Source organism: Callithrix jacchus, chromosome 1 (assembly GCF_049354715.1).
Source record: "Callithrix jacchus isolate 240 chromosome 1, calJac240_pri, whole genome shotgun sequence".
Lineage (NCBI taxonomy): Eukaryota > Metazoa > Chordata > Mammalia > Primates > Cebidae > Callithrix > Callithrix jacchus.
Window position 1 is genome coordinate 164,495,137 of NC_133502.1, and position 21,211 is coordinate 164,516,347.

Consider the following 21,211-nt stretch of genomic DNA (forward strand, 5'->3'; position numbering starts at 1 on the left):
AACCCCTTGTTAGAGACAGCTGCTAAGAGCTAGGTGGAATCGTAAGGGATGCGCCCATGTTCCCCCTGCAATCTTCACCAGTACCCTAGACTATAAGAGGAGGAGGATGGCATACTAGTCTTTTTTTTTTTTAATCTAATGTGCCAGGAAGTTATCAGGGGGCTTCAAACAATGGAGTTACTGGATCTGGTTTATGTTTTCCAAAGAACACTCTGACCACTATGTGAAGAATGGATTACATGAGGTCAAGAGTGGAGTCTCAGTTTCAGCAGCATCATGGTGTGGATCGATTGCTGATGTTATGACTTAGTGTTTTGATTAATATAATTATCATTTATTTCTTTACTAATACCAAGACCAAGTGCAACACCAGAATAGCACTGCTATTTTAGATCAGCAGAGAATAGGGGAGTTTTGCACTTGGATTCAGAAGAACGTGATTTGTAAACCCCAAGACATCTATAAGAATGTGAGGTTGTGCACATTTTTCTGGAGTCAAAGTTCTTTTTAGTTTCTTAAAGGGATCTATGTCCCCCAAATGGTGACTTACATGCTGAAAAACAGGGAGCATACGAGGTCATTTCCTGAAGCTTGTCCCAGCTCGAAAATATGAACGCCGTAGGGGATCTGTGAAAATGAGGGTGTTGATGTTGAGCTGTCATATCAGACTGAGCAATTGCACTTTCCTTCATCTGTACCCTTGTTGGAGTAAATAGAATGCGGACCTTTTTTCTTTGAGGAGGAATTAGTTTATTTCTTAGAAATATAATCTACAACTTTGTTTATTCAAACGCTGCTTTCTGAGTTTCTCTGAGTCTTTAAATAGGCAAGTTCACTTCAAATATGGCCTGAAGTGGTCCTGTGCATAAGTATTCACTATGGACTTTGATCATGAATCCACAAATCCAGCCACCTATGGACCCTTTCGTCAATCTACTCTTCCATCCATTACGAATCTATCAACTCTCTCTCTCTCCCTTTCTTCTCTCCTCCCTCCCCCTCCCCTCCCCCTCCCACTTCCCTCCTTTTCTTCCTTCCTCCCTCCCTTCTTTTTTTCCATTCATCTTTCCATTAGTCTACCCCCTCAATCATTTCTTATTCATCTATCCATTCATCTGTCCATCCATCCTTCTATTCTTTTATACATGTAATTTTCCATTTACCAGTCTTTGTGCTAGGGCTGGAGAAAGAGTTAGGAGGCTCCAGTTCTTGTTTTTATGCTGCCGTAAGTTCTTAAAAAAAAAAAAAAAAAACCCGAGATGTCTTCAGTGAACCTTGTGCTTCCGTAGAGTACAATGTGAAAAACACTCGTTGAAAACTACTTTGAAAAAGTTAAAGTATTCTGCCTGCATAGTTCTATCATCATAAATATTCCTGGTAGTGCTCTGAGTCTGGAACTATGCTACTAGAGACTCTTTTATCAACAGTAATATTTTAAACAGTTTCTACCCTTAGGTTAGCAGGTACTGGAAAACCAATAGAAAGTCTGAAATGGAGGCCTCTCTTTGGGAAAGGGCAGGCTTAGGTGAGACCAGAGGAGGGAGCTGCCAGTCACTCAGCTCCTGGGACTCTCTTTTCCCACAACCTCCCAAAGCCCTCTTTTCGTGATGAGGAGCCTTCATGTTTTGTGTATGCCCCTGGATGTATAATGTAGCAGAATGCCGTCGTGGCATGGGGTTGTTTCAGTTTCTAAAGCATTTCGACATGTACCTATCATATTCCCACTCGCCTTGGAAAACAAGCATTTTCATTTTATACAGCGAGGTCTTTGTATTCTCAACAGCAAACACATGGTCTAAGGCTCTAGGACACAACCTGCCTTTTTCTCCAACCCCTACTCCCACCCCTCCCCCTGACTCTGTCCACCCTTACAAAGCCTAGTATTAGCAGAAATATCTGTTTACAAACAAGGGTTCCCAAAGAACAGTATCAGTAGCTCAAACAAACCTCTGAAACATGCCCCTGCATCTTTCATTGGAACCCCTGTGAACAGTGTGTATCACAGGCAGAAGCTTTCACAGAAGGCTTCCTGCCTTTCCGTCTTTCCATCTGTCCTCATGTCTGACTTTCTTTATCTCCTTCTCCTTATTCGTTAAAACCATGGGGTGCCTGAACAGGAGAGGCAGTCGGATGCTGGTCTGGGCATTGTGGCTATCTAGGAGACAAAGCCCAGACAGGGAGTTCCTTGCAGACAGCAAGACAAACCCAAACACATCCGCCTGCAGTGTCATCTGAAGCAGAAGCTGATTGCAGGATTATTAATTGGGTGGATATAATAGTCACATGATAATCATGCAGCTCTAAGCCCTTTTCTAAGGTTGTCAGCGACTGAGGAGCCTGTATGGCTGCTCTCTGAACTTGTGTCTACTGTAGCTCCCTATAACCTGTGCGTAACAGCTAATATATTTAACGTAGAATATGTGTCAGGCACTGTTCTAAAAATTTTGCGTACATTAACTCTTTAATCCTCACCATGACCCTCTAAAGCAGGTACTATTATGACCTCAGTTTTCCAGATGAGAGAGGAGGAATGTTAAGTGAATTTCCCAAGGTCCATACAAGTCAGTGGTAGGAGCATTCTTCAGAGTGCATGTTCTAACCCCTCTACCATAAACCTCTCTAGATTGGGTCTGGATTCTGTAGCCTCACATTCACCTTCCTCCCTTAACATTGTTTCCTACCTTAACTTTCCCTCGTTCTTTCCACCACGGATTCTCAACCTCAGCACTGTTAACATTTTCAGAATGCATGATTCCTTGTTGTTGAGTTTGGCAGCATCCCTGGTCAAAATGTACTAGATGCAGTAGCTGTACCCTCCTCCCCAGTTGTGATGATCACAATGTCTGCGGACGTTGCCAAATTTTCCCTGCGGGCAAAATCTACTGGTTGAGAGCCACTGACGTACATGGATTCTTCTGATTAAACTGAATTACCTGATGCTCCTAAAACACATATTTCTTCCTTTATACTTTTGAACATTTGTTTTACCCCTTGACCTTACAGTGTTCTTGGCCTCCTCCTCATCAGTCTTCTCTTTTTCATTATCTTTCAGTTCCTCAGCATCTTTTACAGCCAAAGAGGAAATACTAACCTGTCTGGGTTACTGATCTGCTTGTTTTATGCCTTTCTTATTTAAAAAAATGCTCACCACTTCTAAATTTTTGACATAAAGTGCCCCCACTAGAGTCTTGAGTTGAAAACTTATTTTGTACCATGAATTCCACAATATTTTACAGAGTCTACCATTTATCAGGTCTCAAGGTAATCACTGAGGATATGAAGACAAAGGAGGTAAAATCTCTTTCAAGGAGTTTTTTTTTTTTTTTTTTTGAGACGGAGTTTCGCTCTTGTTACCCAGGCTGGAGTGCAACGGCGCAATCTCGGCTCACAGCAACTTCCGCCTCCTGGGTTCAGGCAATTCTCCTGCCTCAGCCTCCCGAGTAGCTGGGATTACAGGCACGCGCCACCAGGCCCAGCTAATTTTTTGTATCTTTAGTAGAGACGGGGTTTCACCATTTCGACCAGGATGGTCTCGATCTGTTGACCTCATGATCCACCCGCCTCGGCCTCCCAAAGTGCTGGGATTATAGGCATGAGATAGACTCTCAGGGAAATAAAGTGATCTGAAGCCCAACTCTTCATCCTCCTTCAGTTGAATACATGAGGAAACCAAGGGGCAGAAGGTAGATGATACTTGCTCAAGGTCAGCTAGAGACCAGGATCAAGGCTGAGCTAATCATCCTCTACCTAGTGGAACAAAATTAAAATTCTGAAGTCCCAAACAGCATCTAAATACTATTTATTTAGAGCTTAAAGCATTTTTGCGTTGAGTTATTTATAATTTATGATTTTCTAACAGATGTCAAAACAATAGAAACTTAGTAGTGTATCGACCTCTGTCTTTGAAATTGTGCTCCAGGTTGCCACATGAGCACTGGACGGGAGTCCTAACACTTTAGGCCTGGCTCTGTTAGCTCTGTGACTATCAAAAGGAACACCATAATCCCCAGCTAATGATCCCTACCCACTCCCATGGACTGCCTCAAAAAACACCAAAGATTCATTCTTTTCTATGGAAGAAACTTTAGATCTGTTGGCATGTTGTTCACAACCCTTTGTGATCTAGTCTCAGACAGCCATTGCCACTTCACTTCCCTCTGTTACTCTGTGCACCCTCAATCCCATCAAAAGCGGATGTCTTTCTCATCTCGAGAGTTACATTTAGGTGGACTTCACAGCTCTTGCCATTGCTTATGCTTCACCTTGTGCTAGAAAGTCTTTGCCCAGCTTCTCCTTCCCAAATCCTGTACCTCATGCAAGTCTTAGCTCTTTTGAGACTCATCCAGGAAAACTTCCCTGCATCTTCTTGTCAGAATCAAGCATTCCTTCTGCTGAGCTCTGTTTGCTTGGACGAGTACTTCAGAACTCGCTTTATTAGTCTTTATGTATCATTAAAAGCAGCCTCCTGTCCCGGAGTAGTCAGCTTTCTCCTGGCTAAGCAGAAAAAATAGAAGTTAAATGTGAATTCTGGAGTCTGATTGCCTGGGGTTCAACTCCATCTTTGTCACTTTCCAACAGGTTACTTAGGCTTAGGTGAGTTATTTGGACTCTCTGAGCCTCAGTTTTCTCATCTGTTAAATGGCGACAATAATAATATTTCCCTGCTTGCATTATTGTGAGAGTTACCTAAGTTATCTATGCAAAGAGGTTCACACGATACCTAGCATGCAGTAATCACTTGGTAAGCATCAGCTGTCATTGCTCTCCCTGCCTAGAAGGGTAATTCTGGAGGACACCAGCCCTGCAAGGTGGCGATATGCCTGTCTGGCCTTGTCCCTTTCTTATCTCCGTTTGCCATCTCTCTCTGGAAAGGCTCACCCTAGGCTGTGTGGGCCAGGATGAATTGATGGCAGGCTCATCCGAAAGAGGAGCTTTGTCTTTAGAGCTCAGCCCACACTGTCTGGGCTGTGTTTGTATATAACTTGCTGTAGGCCTGCATTAGGTAGGAAATTTACGTCATTTGACTTGCCCATGTGGGAATCTTCCCCATTTCTCTTGGCTCCTTAGATTGGCTACAGGTGCTCAGTGCCTCCTCCTCCCAGTGCTCTTCCGCAGATGAGGAACTGAGGTACAAAGATGAAAACAAGGCTGATGACTCATCTGTTAGACATAGTTGGCACAATGCCTGAGGTCTACAGTACTTTCGTTAAACTACAAAAGTGGTTTAATTTCTTGTAGAATGAGAAGAAAAAATAATATAATAATAATACATCTATAATAAGGAATCCAGCCTCTCAATTACATTTACGTTCATAACAATGCAATCATGAAGCATATATATATTATTTACTTATTTATTTATGGAAGAAGGAGTCCATGAAAGTCATGAAGTGACCATGGGTGAAAAGAAATTTGCCCAAGATGAATAGTGGCAAATAAAGCACAAGTTCGTGTCTTACTACGCTCCACGTAGAAATGTTTTTCTCTGCATTTTCAAGAAGACTGCTAGAATTTATTTTTTACCACGGTCATCTTCTTTCACAAATGAGGAAATGGACACCTGAGAGAGAGTGTGACTTGCCTAAAGTCACATAGCTCACTCTTGCCAACACACAGCTAAGTTGTGTTTTCCTAACTCCCTGCTACTTCTTTCACTATTTATACATCCAAGCCTAATGACCACGGACGCCAACCTCCCATTATATAGATGGAAAAATCGAAGGCCAGGAAGTTGAAAGGGCTCATATGATATAACAAGGAATCCCCTTCCTGCCTCTAAATCAGGGCTCCCTCCAGTACCAAGAGGAGTGTTTGGAAACTAGATACACAATTTTAGTTAGACAGCAGGAATCAGTTCAAGAGATCTATTTTCAACATGATGACATAGTTAATGTCGCACACTTGAAAATTGCTAAGAGAATAGATTTTAAGTGTTCTCACCACAAAAACTCTGATAAGCATATGAGGTAATGCATACTTAATTAACTCAATTTAGCCATTCCATAATGAATACATATGTGGTACAGTATAAAGATAGTCTAAAACCTAAAAACCCACCCGAAGCAGGATTCCTTATAGCCTTGGGCACAAAAATATTTTATTTTTTATCCATTCCACAAATATTTATTGAGGACTTACGTCCTGGCAACTATACAGAGGGCTCTATATAGTGATACAAGCTCTACATAGTGATACAGGGTAGTGACACACATGTACTCTCTGCTCTGATGAGGCTTACATTCTAGTGGGGGAGAGAACCATTGGAGGGTGACCTCAGAAATGAATCATATTATCAATGTGATCATTGCCATGAAAAAATATTAGAACAACAACTAAACAACCAAAAACAGTATGAGGACCTCAAAAAGACTTAGGAGAAGAGAGAGGCTGTGCCTCAACAACTACCTGTGTGAACTATCAAGAAACAACTCAAGTGTCCTGTGGCGGGTGCACAAAGATGCCTGGGTCAATGACCAACTACATCTGTGCCAGATAGCAGGTGCTCATCAATACTTACATACTGATGATGGAGACTCATAAAGACTGAAGGTCTGCTGGAAGAAATAATACGGTCATTGGTCTTGAAGATCAGAAAAGAGAAAGAACAGAGATAATGGGGGGACATTTCTACCTGTAGGAAACAGTGTGGGCCAAAGTGAGGAAATCTTACCAGAGTCTGTTTACACATTCAGAGATAGGTTGAGACCAATTTCTGAAATGCAACGTTGAGGTTGGTCTTTATTCTGAGAGCATCAGAGAAAGAGGTTTGTCTGTCTGGGGTAGTAGTGAAAAGTAGGATTTTAGGAAGATGAATCTGGTGATCCTTCACAGGCTGTATCAAGGAGGGATGAAACTTCTGGACCATGGGCTGATTAGAAGAGTTTTCCAATAATGGTGATGATGATGGATTTAGCACCAACTATATGCTTTTTCATACCCTTTATGGTGCATAATAGGATGTTCATTTTACCAAGTAAGGCAAGAATAGCTCAGACCAAGATTATGACTTGTTGTAATCTCTGCTCTATATTTGATATTTGAAAATCTATCTCATCCCCCAGCTTGGAAAGATAAATGTCCCTCTCTCCTGTTAGCCTGTGAACTTGTGGATAGAATGCTATAGTATCCACATAACTAGATGTAGCTCATTCATTCAATTAGAATCTGTTAAGCACCTACTAAGCACCACCATTATGCTAGGCAATATGTGATATATTCTTTTAAACTTTAAACGTATGTGCATGAACACATACACAAGCAAAGGGAGATAAAAATGGAGTTGACAAGATGAGCCAAGGTCTGATTATAGCAAAACTGGGAGAAAGTTACCGTATCAGGGAAGCTTCCTTTACTTCCCCAATAGTATTAATGACTATTAATGTCTTAATTTCTGGAGTACCGAGCAGAAAGAACCCCCAATATTTTTAATAGTGACATTAAATTGACATGTCCATGTGGTTTTGCAGGGACATGTAAAATACACTTCTGAGGTTATTAGCCACAGTTCTCTCCTTCTTCTTCAATTCTGTCTCTTTTCTCTGATACTTCCCATGCACATTTGGTTTTTTTTCCCTCACATACATCCATCATGATGCCCATTTCTTAGGTGCTTGTTGCACACCAGGCTCTTTGATAAGTGTTTTATGAACAGTGTCTTATTACCTCCTTCCAACCAGAGCTGCCTCAAGGTCATCACAGAGCCAGAACTTAAAACAGCTGTATTCACTCCTAAAATTGTGATCTTCACCACCAGACTGTCCACTGTGCTTTCCCTCATGCAAACACCCTCACATGCATTGCTTTATTTCCCCTTAAACGCATGCATACATATAAGCATTTCGTCAACTTCATGGGTGCCTTCTACTTGCCAATCATTGTGCTGGCCTGGAAGTACGAGCAGTCAGTCATTTGTTAAAATGCTGTACAGATGATTCTAGTATGAGGTTAGGTATAAAAGGGGCTGATTCAATAATCAGTAAGAGAACTTCCAGCCCTGACTCTGCCTAATTCAATGAATGGCGAAGGGCCAGTCTTGGGGCTGCCATGAAGGATATGACAGCAGGGTGCATTGGTCCTTGACCATTTTCTGGAAAGTGGTATCATTGTCTTCAAGGCTTGATGGGTGAGTGAAGGGAGGAGCTTGTAGATTCTGAAGTCATTAAAATGACCAAAGGAAGGGTCTTTCTTCCAAGACAGCCCCAACATCAGCCCTGCTCAGTCCACCAGGACCTGGTTTGTGCTACACAGCTTTTAAGGATGAACAAAACAATAATGTACTTCTTTGACCCCATCCCCACCTCTTCTTTCTTCTTTGTCCTTTTTTCTTGTCCTCCTCACTTCTTTTCTTACGCTGATGAGCACCAATTTGATAGGCATCGATATCATCAACAATGTGTGAAAAAAGAGCAATAAACATGCATCTTCATTTCAAAGAACAGTGTCAGAAAGGAAACTTTCTGTGTGTGTGTTTCACAGCACAAAAAGCGCAAAATGATCCCAATTCTGAAAAAGGAGGAGAGATATTTATTATTCGTGTTTGTTTGAGATGGAGTTTCGCTCTTGTTGCCCAGGCTAGAGTGTAGTGGCACGATCTCAGCTCAGTGTAACCTCCACCTCCCGGGTTCAAGCGATTCTCCTGACTTAACCTCCTGAGTAGCTGGGATTACAGACACCTGCCACCATGCCCGGCTAATTTTTTATATTTTTAGTAGAGATGGGGTTTCATCATGTTGACCAGGCTGGTCTTGAACTCCTGACCTCTTGTGATCCACCCGCCTCAGCCTCCCAAAGTGCAGGGATTACAGGTGTGAACCTCTATGCCCGGTTGGAAAGATATTTGTTATTAATATACATTTTTTAAAGTGTATGCAAATTAGCACTTGGGTTCTCTTACTAAATCCTTGAATGGTACTATTTGTTAAGTACTTGTTATGACCAGTTTACATATGAGGAAACTATCAAGGAGGTGAAGAGATTTTGCCCAAGGCTACACAGCTAGCTAACAGGGAGTGGAGCTGAGATACGCAGATCAGACTCACGCCACTGTCCGTGTGTTGTAACACTTGTTTTGTTGCCAGTCGCCATGTGCCAAGTGCTGTCATGTTCATATTCTCATTAGTTCCCCCACTACAACTGCCAGAGGAAGATGCATCATCCCCATTTTACAGATGGGAAGACAAATACTGGGAAGAGTGCTCTGATTTTCTCATCCATAGCTAGTAAATGGCAGAGCCAGCTTTGAACTCAGATTTACTGGCCTGTAATCCCCTGACCTTTCTACGTCCATGCAGACTGCTTACACGTGAGCAAAGAAGGAAGGCTGGAGACGTAAGAGCCAGAGGGAATTACAGGTGCATCTTGAGCCCTCAAGAGCACGTTGCCATCCCACATGCATTACATAAGTCTGTGTATTATTAAAACTTATGGGTTTCAGGAACCCTCAGGCATACTACTCTCAAGCTAACCTCACATCTGGATAGCCTTACATAGTTTACAAGGAAATATGCATACGTTTATCTCTTTTCTCTCTCAGAAGACACCTGCAAAGTATTACAGGACAAGATTCTTCATCCTAGAGTTCATGTGGGAAAATTAAGGTTCAGAGAGGTGAATTAACTTGTCTGATGTCACACAGCTAGTAAAAAAGGGTGAGCAGACCCATGTAGTAGTCAGGGGGTTTTCAGATAACAGTTCCTGACAAGGAAAAAGAATGCAGGAGAGCAGATTCAGGTGCCATCAAGGGTGCTCATTCTACGGCTCCATGTTTTCCTGCAAAGGGAATTCTGGTCCTCCTCCTACACTTGCATGGGCAACACATGAAAAACATCTGAGCTAACCCTGACCTTGCAAATTGTTCCATGTGGTTACTTTCAATACTACTGCTTCTCTTGTACAAGACACAGAGATGTCCAGAACCCAGTATAACTTGGTATAATCCTCCAGTCCTGTGTGTCTCCCTTTCAATCTCCTCCTTCCACTGAGCCTAAGGCAAATCTTTTGATCCAGGGTGGACCTGGAGGGATGAGGATGCTGAGGAGCAGTTCCCCCAGGTACCCTCCTCAGTGACATCCCAGCCTTCCTCTGAATGCCTGATGGTGCTGAGTCCTCTAGGTCATTTTGGTGGGTCTCCCCCCGACTGAACCAAGTGTGGGGACCATGGGTATACTTAACCCAAATCTGTCTGTTTTAATCACTCTCCTCTGGACAGATAAAAGCTTTCCATAGGATTGCTCTCTCAAGCATTCCTCTGTGGCTTTGATACTAGCGATTAAATCATGGAAGGGAAAGCAAAACAAAACAAAACAGAAAAGGGACCAGCTCCAACCTTTAGCTTTTAATTTTTTTAGCCTCATGAAAGAAACCAGATTGTTGACCTAAATTCCCCCTTTCATCCCCTCATCCTCTCACCTCTGCTTGTATTCTCTTGGCAGATGTCCCACAGCTAGTGGGCATCCTTTAATTGAAGGGCCTGAAACTGCCTTTTACCCTGCCCTGCAATGACCTTACATCTCCCACAGGAGGAACCCAGGCTGGGAGACCTGGAGTCACTGGGATCTTGGAGTCACAGAATGTGGATGGAAGGGACCTCTGTGACCATGTGATCTAACACTCCCATATTCTAAGGAAAGGAGGCGAGGAAGTCCAGAATGGGGAGTTATTCACCCAGGGACTACAGCACAGCATGGCAGACTTAGACATTAGAGCCTTCATGGTGAATTGAGAGCCATTCCCATTGAAGGAAAGCATCTTGGGGTGGAGCTTTGGCTCGGGAATGAGAGAGAGAAGAGTTAGAAATGTGATTTTCCCAATCCCTTGCTGCGATCCTTGGAGGGAAAATCAATTAACCTCTCTACATCTCAGTTTCCTTATCTGTCAAAGGAATACTAATAAATCCCACTTAGTCTGTGCTTAGTAAACAGATTGCTACATAGAGGCTTTCAGAAAGTGTTTGTTATTATTATCATTCATTATTTTAAAAGACTACTTTTTCACAGCAGAAATGTCCTGGTAGAGTTTTTTTCTCCTTCTGTATCTACTCTCCCAATGAGAGAAGACAAACTGCATATAAATTGTCATCATTTGCTAATTATCCCCCCTAGGCAGTGATGACAGAAAGTCAAATGTTATCAGAGATAATTTTATGTTGACTTAAAGCTCCACAGGAAAACATTCTAGGCAGGACTACAGGAAGAAAGCATAGCTGGAGTCCCCCTCAGCTGTGGAGAAGCTTTCTAATTTGAAATCAGGAGACTCGAATTCCAGTTCTTCCTACCCTTTAGTGCTGTGGGACCTCAGACAGGGACCTCACTTCTCTGACTCTCCCATTTTCTGATCTGTAAATAGTGCCTATTGTAGCAGGTTGCTGTCAGAATTCTAGGAGACATCTTCACTAGGAAGTTGCTGCCCGCATGCCCGATACACAGCAGGTGATTCCGAAATTCAGAAGCCCCCCTTCCCAGTGAGGAGTGTTTCCTCTTTGTGGTGACCACACCACCGATTTTGCTATCTTTCTAATACACCTTGCTCTACTCAAAACAGCAACTGAGTAAATTGAGATATTGCATTGTAACAAGAGACAAATTCTGAACTGGGAATAGGCATTAGGAGATAGAAGAGATTTTAGAAAAATTTCAGTGGGAGAGCTTAGAAAACTTGTTGAATGATGTTTTGTTAGGGCAGTCATAACAAAGGACTCCAGCTTGGCTGGATTAAACAGAAGAAATTTACTTTCTTAAAATTCTGGAGATCAAAAGTCCAAGATCAAAGTGTCAGGCGGGTTTCTTTCTTCTGAGACTTGTCTCTCTCTCTCTCTCTCTGGTTTGTAGATGGCCGTCTTTTCCTTGTATCTTCACATGGTCTTTTCTCTGTACGACTTGTGTCCTAATTTACTCCTCTTATAAGGACACCAGTCAAATTGGATTAGGATCTCCCTTATCACCTCACTTTGATTTAATTATCTTTTTAAAGATTCTATCTCCAAATGCAGTTAAATTCCAAGGTACTGGGGTTTACATCTTTAACCTGTGAAATTTGGTGGAACACAATTTAGTCCATCACAATGAAAAGGAAAATGGGAGGCAGCCAAGAGTGTGGCAGCAAGCTTGGAAAGAAAGATTAGTTTAGACACTGGAAGTTAGAGGAAACCTGGGTCAGAAGCCATCAGGCAAGCAGGCTGGTAATGGAAGTCCAGATGCTGAAGGGCAAGCTCAAGAAGGCACCTGGACAGCCAGGCCAGGGCAAACTTTGAGTTCTAGCAAAATAGGATGAGCCTAGTGGAATAGATTACTCTTTGGTAATAAAGAACCATCGATTCTTAGTTAATGTTTTTAGGCCCAGACAGAAGAATGATAAAGATAACAGCTTTTCAACTCTTTTTTTTTTTTGAGACGGGTTTCACTCTTATGACCCAGGCTGGAGTGCAATGGCACAATCTCTCAGCTCACCACAACCTCCGCCTCCTGGGTTCAAGCAATTCTCCTACCTCAGCCTTCTGAGCAGCTGGGACTACAGGCTGTGCCACCATGCCCAGCTAATTTTTTTTGTATTTTTAGTAGAGACGAGGTTTCACCATGTTGACCAGGATGGTCTCGATCTCTTGACCTAGTGATCCAACCGCCTCGGCCTGCCAGAGTGCTGGGATTATAGGCGTGAGCCACCGCGCCTGGCCCCAGCTTTTCAATTCTATTCACCTTGCTTGTGTTGGTGCTGTAGAACTTACAGAACTATTTCTAGAGGGGGGCATACCTTTAAATAGCCTACAACAAAATATTTGGCCTTTGGCATTTAATGTAGTGACCATGACTAAGAGTCTGGGTGTGGGAATTCTATAGACCTGGATTCTGAGCTGTGTTGTTTTGGGCAACCATTTCCCTATCCTGAGCCTCAGTTTACTCTGAAGAGTGAACAATGCTGATAGATTTGTTGTGAAGATTAGAAAAGGTAATTAATGTTGAGTAAATGATAGTAAGTTCTCAATAAAGGGTGACATACTCTTATGGAGAAGGCAGAAATAAGGAAGTATCCCCCTGCTCCCTTTCTTTCTTTTTTTCTTTTCTTTTTTATGAGATGGAGTCTAACTCTGCTGCCCAGGCTGGAATACAGTGGTGTGATCTCGGCTCACTGCAACATCTGCCCCCTGAGTTCAAGTGATTCTCCTGCCTCAGCCACCTAAGTAGCTGGGATTACAGGCACCTGCCACCACTCCTGGTTAACTTTTGTATTTTTAGTAGAGACAGGGTTTCACTGTCTTGGCCAGGCTAGTCACAAACTTCTGACCTTGTGTTCCACCCACCTCGGCCTCCCAAAGTGCTGGGATTATAGACATGAGCCACCATGCCTGGCCTCTCTTTCTTTATTTTTAACTTTCAAAACCAAACTCTACAGAGCACCTACAACATACCAGTCTTCAGGTTAGATGTTGGGCATTTATAAATGAAGCAAACAGCCACATATGTGGAAAGCACAGATATTAATACTCCTCTCTGTCCTAAAGAGGAATATTTGTTGATGCCTGGGTGGCATGGGGTCATCAGACAGATTTGCCTTGGGGTAGTATCTAAGGCAATGATCTTTAGAGAATACCCCTAATGCCCAGAGGATTCTATACAGCCATAACCAAGGTTCTGAGAGACTCTATGCCTTTGAGCTTTTCTCCCTTGTGGATGTTCTTCTTTCTGCATGAGATTGAATGGATAGATGAGAAGAAAAAGAGGCAATGAAAAGAAATAGATATCAAGCTTCTGGGGGGCATGGAACCCTTCTCACATCAAGCCTAGCTGCAGGAAGATGGTGTGCATTAGAAAGGTCAGCTGGCCAGCGTTCCAGGGATGGTGCCTTAACAGGAGGACCAGGGCAGGCTCCTGTCCTGCTGGCCCTCAACCTCTCCTTCTGTGCAGTGTGCCCAGACACACTTCTATAAAGAAGCTCTTGCATGCTTTCATTGTCTAGTTCTATGTGCTTATAGCATTGAGACAGACTTATGCTAATTATAGGTAGATCATGTGCAGAATTGCGTGTGGCCTTCCATCTTGCCACATGGGACTGTATCTCTTGGGATCATCCTCTAGTCCCACACAGATGGTGCTGACTTCAGATAAACTCGCGCCAATTCTTTTTGTACTATGCCTCTATCTTTACGGAGAACTGTGGGGAGGGGCAGTGTGGAGATGTGGGGATTCTTTTGTGTACTCCAGAGAACGGCATTCTGTGTCCTGTATAGAGATCCTCAGAGGAGACAGAATCTAAGCATGAAAGAATTGGGAATGATGTAAGGCATCTAATTCAAATCAACACATATTTTTGAACACCTTTTACTTACAAGGAACCATTCTAACAGTGAACAAAAGAGCTCTTAAATTCTAGCAAGGGATCATTTTTAGGCAGACCCCTCCTTTTACAGAGAAGGGAAATGAGGGTCCGCAACATGAAGGAGGTGGTATGACTTGTCCCAGGCAAGGTTATCTGGGAAGTCAAGCCTGACTCTCCGGTGCCAAATTTCTTGGTCTGAGCTGGTGGTACAGCTTCCCTTCCAGACCCTAAAATAAGACTACTGTTGATTCAGTTATTTTCATATAGAAATGAAACCCCATTGCCACCATACTTCCCCAACCTTACTGAAGCTCGGTGATTTTCTTTCGCTACTTACACTCCAGGTGAATATTTCCCTCTGAATTTCTGGAGCCACTACTTCAAGGTTCGCATTTCCCATAATGTGTTTCCTTTTGGTTCCACTGAAAACCCTCTCTTTGCCTTTCCTCTCTGCCCCCTATGGCTAAACCACCCCTTATTTCTTAGCTCTTCTGCAGAATCTGCCTTTTCTCACTTCTTCCCCCTTCTCTCAACTGCAAACTGGGGTGACCTGAGCCCAGGTCCCAAGCCCCATCAAGTTTCTGAACTGAGAGCACCCTACAGATATATAAACATTTTACCTTGCTAACCAGACTAGCTGCCTTCCAAAGGCAACAGGAACACCAGGGACTGGGAACCCCTGGCAAAATAAAAACCTGCAGAGAGAGAGGGAAAAAGGATCTTGCTTCAGATTTTAATTTTCTCGTTAGAAGACCCTTCATTTTCTTTTCATGAGGAATAGGGTTAGCTGCAAGCGAGAGAGAGAGAAGATGAGCTAAGAGGTGGTGAAGGGCATGAATGGCGTGGCTCCAGGAAGCTCTGCTCTCACTGTTTCCCATAATGGGCAGCAACAGATAGATCTGGGGCAACTCACTTCAAATCTAGAGTTGAATCTTAGGCTTCTGAAGGAGTCAGTGGGGAGGCAGCTTTTAATCTGCTGTCTCCTGATATCATCTAAGTCGATGGGATCTGTGATTTCTAAGAACAGTTTGCCAGTGGGTTTGAGAAGGATCTGGGCTTCTTTGAGCCTTCCTTCTTGATATATCAGGCAAGATGTCTTCAGGGTACTCTGTCTTTCTGGCCTTTGTATTTTGTTTCCCATCATTTCCTCCCTCCTTTTCATCCTCTACATTGCTTCTGAACCCTTCAGCATCTTAACAATGAACTCTTTTTTTTTTGAGAGGGAGTTTCGCTCTTGTTACCCAGGCTGGAGTGCAATGGCGCGATCTCAGCTCACCGCAACCTCTGCCTCCTGGGTTCAGGCAATTCTCCTGCCTCAGCCTCCCGAGTAGCTGGGACTACAGGCACATGCCACCATGCCCAGCTAATTTTTTGTATTTTTAGTAGAGATAGGGTTTCACCATGTTGACCAGGATGGTCTTGATCTCTTGACCTCGTGATCCACCCGCCTGGGCCTCCCAAAGTGCTGGGATTACAGGCGGGAACCACCACGCCCAGCCAACAATGAACTCTTGTTTGGACAGCCATTGTATGCAGAAGATGTCATATTTACTATGTCTTAAGTGTGATAATATATTTAAAGAGAGGTACAGATGAAGGAGTTAAAGCTTAGAGGTGAAGTGATTTTGCCCCAGATGTACAACTAGTAATTGCTGTTGTCAAGATTCAAAGTAAATTACCCTGAGTCCAAAGATCCTGATCTTTCTACTTTACCAAGAATACATTTTATCCTCTGATTCTCCCTGTACTTTAGTTACAGAGACATAAATTAATGCCTTTAATTCTGTTTGTCCTTAAAATGCCTATCTTTTCTCGTCTACTGCTGTATTTAGAATCATTCCCATGCCCGCTGTAGCAAGGTGCTGGACAGGTTGCTGGGATGACACAGACACAACCATTGCTCTCAAGAAGAATACAGTTTAGCAGAGAGGGGATAATGGTGAGAACACAGGCACCTTGAAAACCAAAGAGCACGTGTTGAGTTTTCTGAAAGTAAAAAGAGTTCAAAGAAGAGAATAATCACTATTCACAGGGCAGTCAGGAAGAACTTCTAGGAAGAGGTACCTTGTGTGTTAGTCATTGGGAAATCTAGAATAAAGTAAGTTAGACTTGGACCTAGTATGTGACACGAACCTTCACTTAATCCTCTCCTTTACCAGATAGAGAATCAGGGCCCAGAGCAGACACTTGGAGCTCCACTAAGATTGCCTGATGGTAAGAGCAGGACAACTTTGTAAGGAGGCTCTGGCCATTTCCTGAAAAACTGTTGAGCAGGAAGTGGGAGGTGAGGTGTCAGTTGGCATAGATGCTGGACGAAGACTGCTGGCCATGTCAGCTGCTAACAAAGAGATTTACACCAATTCTAAGCTTCCATTGCCCACAAAGGAGTGAAGACTGTGTGGGCCTCCTCTATTGATTTTGCTGGAAGCTCTCCATACTCATTTGATGAGCACTAATGGCAGGTGCACTCCCAGAGTTATGGTGACCGCAACAATTCTCCAGCTGAGAGTAGACGCTGTCCTTCTAAATGAGCATCTTTTATTCACTCTCCTCTGCCTCCCTTTCTTCTCCCACCTGGCCTCATACATCATCTGACATTTAAAATACACTCTTAATTAGAAAGTCCTCTTCCCCATCCAACAGCTTTGTCTGTGCCAAGGACACTGGGTATATTCCAGAAGGGCTAGGAAATGGGAGTTGGTGAGCATAAAGAGAATTAGATCCAGAGAGAATCCACTAACCTACTTTCTGGGGTTCCCAGAGTAACTATAGAGATGCTTGGCTTGGCACTTCCTCAGCTATCGAACTCAAATTTGTGACATGCTCTAGGTAGGTGGCGTGGTCCAGATGCCTGATGACTTTGGTGAGGCAGGGGGAGTTGCTATAGAATGAGTGCCCAGGACAGTGAATCCAAGGGTCTGATGGATCTGGGATCCACTTACCAAGCAGTTGACCTGGAACCTGTCCCTCCATCTCCTTTAATTTCCATATTCTCATCAGTTAAATGAGAAATGTAATGTCACTACCTTAGGGATATTACATGGATTAAGTTGATGCATATACAGACCTTAGCACAATGCCTGGCCTGCCATAGAGGCTTGGGAGATTTTGCTCATTATTATTAACTATTATGTAGGCATACCCAACATGTTTTTATGTTGAGAAGGCACTATATATATATATATATATATATGTATGTGTGTATATATATATGTATGTATGTGTGTGTGTATATATATATATGTATGTATGTGTATATATATATATCTGATGCTTCTATATATAGGCATCAGTAAAAAGCTAGCTAAATCAGGACACAGGAGAAATGTCAATGACTCTGACTTGACAAATGTCGTCCATTCTCTGGTATCAGCTCTCTTACCTGTCAAATGAAAGGTTTGGAGATGATGATCTTTGAAAACCTTTTCAGTTTAGCTCTGAAGTGTATTTTCTTTCTTTGAGGATAAATGGCAAGATTCCTGTTAGAGAATAAAGTTCCAGATTTTCAGTCCTGTCCCTCGTTTTTATACCCCAACTTGCCTGACAATTTAATGCCACTGATCATTGAATGACTGCTAATGGCAGATGGACACTCAAAGTTCTGGTAACTATGGTAGGGACCCCCCTTCTGAATGAGCATCTTCTGTTCATTATCATTTCCCTCTGTTTCTCCTTTCATGTTGTGTATTATCTTACACTTAAAATACCTTCTTTTCTTTTTTTTTGAGACAGAGTTTCGCTCTTGTTGCCCAGGCTGGAATGCAACGGCATGATCTCTGCTTACTACAACCTCCACCTCCTGGGCTCAAGCAATTTTCCAACCTCAGCCAGTAGCTGGGATTACAGGCACCAGCCACTACGCCTGGCTACTTTTGGTGTTTTTAGTAGAGACAAGATTTCACCATGTTGGCCAGGCTGCTCTTGAACTCCTGACCTCAGGTGATCCACCCACCTTGGCCTCTCGAAGTGCTGGGATTACAGGCATGAGACACCACTCCCAGCCTAAAATACCCTGTTAGTTACAAGTTCTCTTCCTCATCTAACAGCTTTGCAAAACCGATGATTTTTGGATTTTTATTATTATTGCTGTTGTTGCATTTTCATTGGGCGAAGTACCCTTTCTTCAGACAAAGGTCTTTCTTCTATGCTCCATATTCAAAACCAAAAAAAGTTAAACTTCACAGGTTAAAGTTGTGATGAGAATGGCCCAGACCCAACTTACTCATCCTTTCAGATCCCCCAGCCCTTGCCTTACCCTTGAGGTGGTCCCAGAGGCACCGTTAGTAACTGCTAGGATCCCACAGAGCAGTTGGAAAACAATGAGTCTAGGATAATCTGATACAAATACTATCAGAGAAAAATAACTTAACCCCCCCTTCCGCCCCGCTCCTTTTCCATCCTTTATTTATTCATCTTTCTTTTTTGGGGCCACATAGGGCTGTATGACAAATGTTCTTATACCTCACGTGACCGAGGATGGGTCGTGGGCATTCACACCGTCAGTGACCAAGACAACACAGACCCACGCTACTTTTTCTCCTTGAAGACAGACCGGGCCCGGCAAGTGACCACCATCAATGCCCACCGCAGCTACCTCCCAGGCCAGTGGGTATACCTAGCTGCCACCTACGACGGGCAGTTCATGAAGCTCTATGTGAATGGTGCCCAGGTGGCCACCTCTGGGGAGCAAGTGGGTGGCATATTCAGCCCACTGACTCAGAAGTGCAAAGTGCTTATGCTGGGGGGCAATGCCCTGAATCACAACTACCGGGGCTACATCGAGCACTTCAGTCTGTGGAAGGTGGCCAGGACTCAGCGGGAGATACTGTCCGACATGGAAACCCATGGCACCCACACTGCTCTACCTCAGCTCCTCCTCCAGGAGAACTGGGACAATCTGAAGCATTCCTGGTCCCCCATGAAGGAGAGCAGCCGCCCCAAAGTGGAATTCAGCAATGCCCATGGCTTTTTGCTGGACACGAGTTTGGAGCCTCCTCTGTGTGGACAGACATTGTGTGACAACGCAGAGGTCATCACCAGTTACAATCAACTCCCGAGCTTCCGCCAGCCCAAGGTGGTGCGCTACCGCGTGGTCAACCTCTACAATGACAATCATGAGAACCCGATGGTGACCCGCGAGCAGGTGGACTTCCAGCACCAGCAGCTGGTCGAGACCTTCAGACACTACAACATCACCTGGGAGCTGGAGGTGCTGGAGGTGAGCAACTCCTCCCTGCGCCACCGCCTCATCCTGGCCAACTGTGACGTCAGCAAGATCGGGGATGAGAACTGTGACCCCGAGTGCAACCACACGCTGACCGGCCACGATGGCGGGGATTGCCGCCGCCTGCGCCACCCCGCCTTCCTGAAGAAGCAGCAGAATGGGGTGTGTGACATGGACTGCAACTATGAACGGTTCAACTTTGATGGCGGAGAGTGCTGTGACCCCGAAATCACCGATGTCACTCAGACTTGCTTTGACCCCGACTCTCCGCACAGGTAAGGCCTTACTGGGCTAAAGATGCCCAGTTGAAAGCTGAACTTGCTGTCCTCCATATTAAAGATAAGGCCTCTGAGGTCCATGGGTGATACACGGATTTTCTGGTTCACCCAGCAACTTCATGATTGAGGCAAGTCTTTTACTCACGAGGGTCATCATGGAGACCATAGGCAAACACAGTGTATTACAAAAATATTCATTGAGTGTCTACCAGGAGCTATGAAGGAAGCCTGAGAGTTTTGTCTTCTCAAAGAGCTCAGAGTTTAAATTGGGTGATACGAACTGAGTACAAATAGCTGTTGTATTGTATGACATAGAGTTGGCGACAGTCGCACAGTCCAATATGGTAGTTCCTAGCAACGTGTGCCTACTTAAATTTCAATCAGTCAAAGTTAAATAAAACTCAAAATCCAGTTCCTGAGCTGCATTAGCCACATTTCAAGTACTCTAGCCACGTGGGTCTAGTGGCTACCATACTGACAAAACAATATGAAACCTTTAATCATCACAGAAAGTTCTGGTGTGCGGGCCCAAGATCTGGGGCCACATAGGGACACACAACCTGGCCCCATGGTCTTAGCTCTCTGTGACTTCCTCATTTTGCAACTTCTTAGAAGCTGTTTCTTCTTTTGTAAAATGGGGAAAATCATGGCACCTATTATGTCAAGTTGCCCTGAGGATTGATAGAGAGGAGACACACCATTAATTCTCAATAGTATGTTTGTCATTACTTGTCTAATGAAAGGTAGTGTGCTGTTCACGGAGTGCCTTAGGTGATTAAAGAGAAAAAGTTGACTTGCAGCTTGACTATATCAGGGAAGCCCTCTTGAGAGAGGTGACATTTGAGCTAGGTCTTCAAGAATAGCTCTAATTTGCAGGATGGTAGAACAAATCTAGAGATTAAATGAACAAAAGAAACAATGCAATCGGTGTCATAGAACAAGTCTAGGGGGCTAATGTATAGCATGAGGATTGTAGGAAATCAAGTTGAACTGTACTTGGGATTCATGCTAACTAACCTGATTTTAGCTGCTTTTGGCACAAAATAACAAAAGAAAATGGGTGACTTAAGATGATGGATATGTTCATTTGCTTCTCTACAGTACACTGTTTGCTATCTATATGTATCCCACAACATCATGTCTACCTTAAAGATATACAATAAAATTTACTTGAAAAAAGAATAGGTGTCATTTTGACATCAGAGATTGGGTGGAGGAAGAAAGGAGGCCACTCCAGGCAGAGAAAACTTCTCACATCTACTGTTCAAAGAGGATAGAAAAGGGGACCTTAGGTCTAACGCTTCAGTTAGCCTCTACCATTGCTATCCACCATAACCGATAATCCCAAAGGAGAACCCAAAGGTGAACTCACTGGTAACATGTATTAAATCTGTTTTTCCCA

At 43.5% G+C, this 21,211-nt stretch overlaps 1 protein-coding gene and 1 long non-coding RNA gene across 4 annotated transcripts in view; one reads left to right on the top strand and one right to left on the bottom strand.

Annotated features, from left to right (window-relative positions):
* Positions 1-21,211, top strand: part of PAPPA (pappalysin 1) — a 253,779-nt gene that overhangs the window by 16,503 nt on the left and 216,065 nt on the right. For all 3 annotated transcript variants that reach the window (XR_008475800.2, XR_008475799.2, XM_002743252.6), the window contains exon 2: positions 18,744-19,806. Coding sequence is in view for 1 of the 3 variants with exons in the window: in XM_002743252.6 (XP_002743298.3) it covers positions 18,744-19,806 (1,063 nt within the window). In the remaining 2 variants the exon portion in view is untranslated. The remainder of the gene's footprint in view (positions 1-18,743; positions 19,807-21,211) is intronic.
* LOC118152728 (uncharacterized) lies at positions 1,871-19,570 on the bottom strand. Its single transcript, XR_004741533.3, has 3 exons — positions 19,173-19,570; positions 17,690-17,786; positions 1,871-5,123 (listed from the first exon to the last, which is right to left on the bottom strand). It is a non-coding gene; the product is annotated as an uncharacterized LOC118152728 (long non-coding RNA).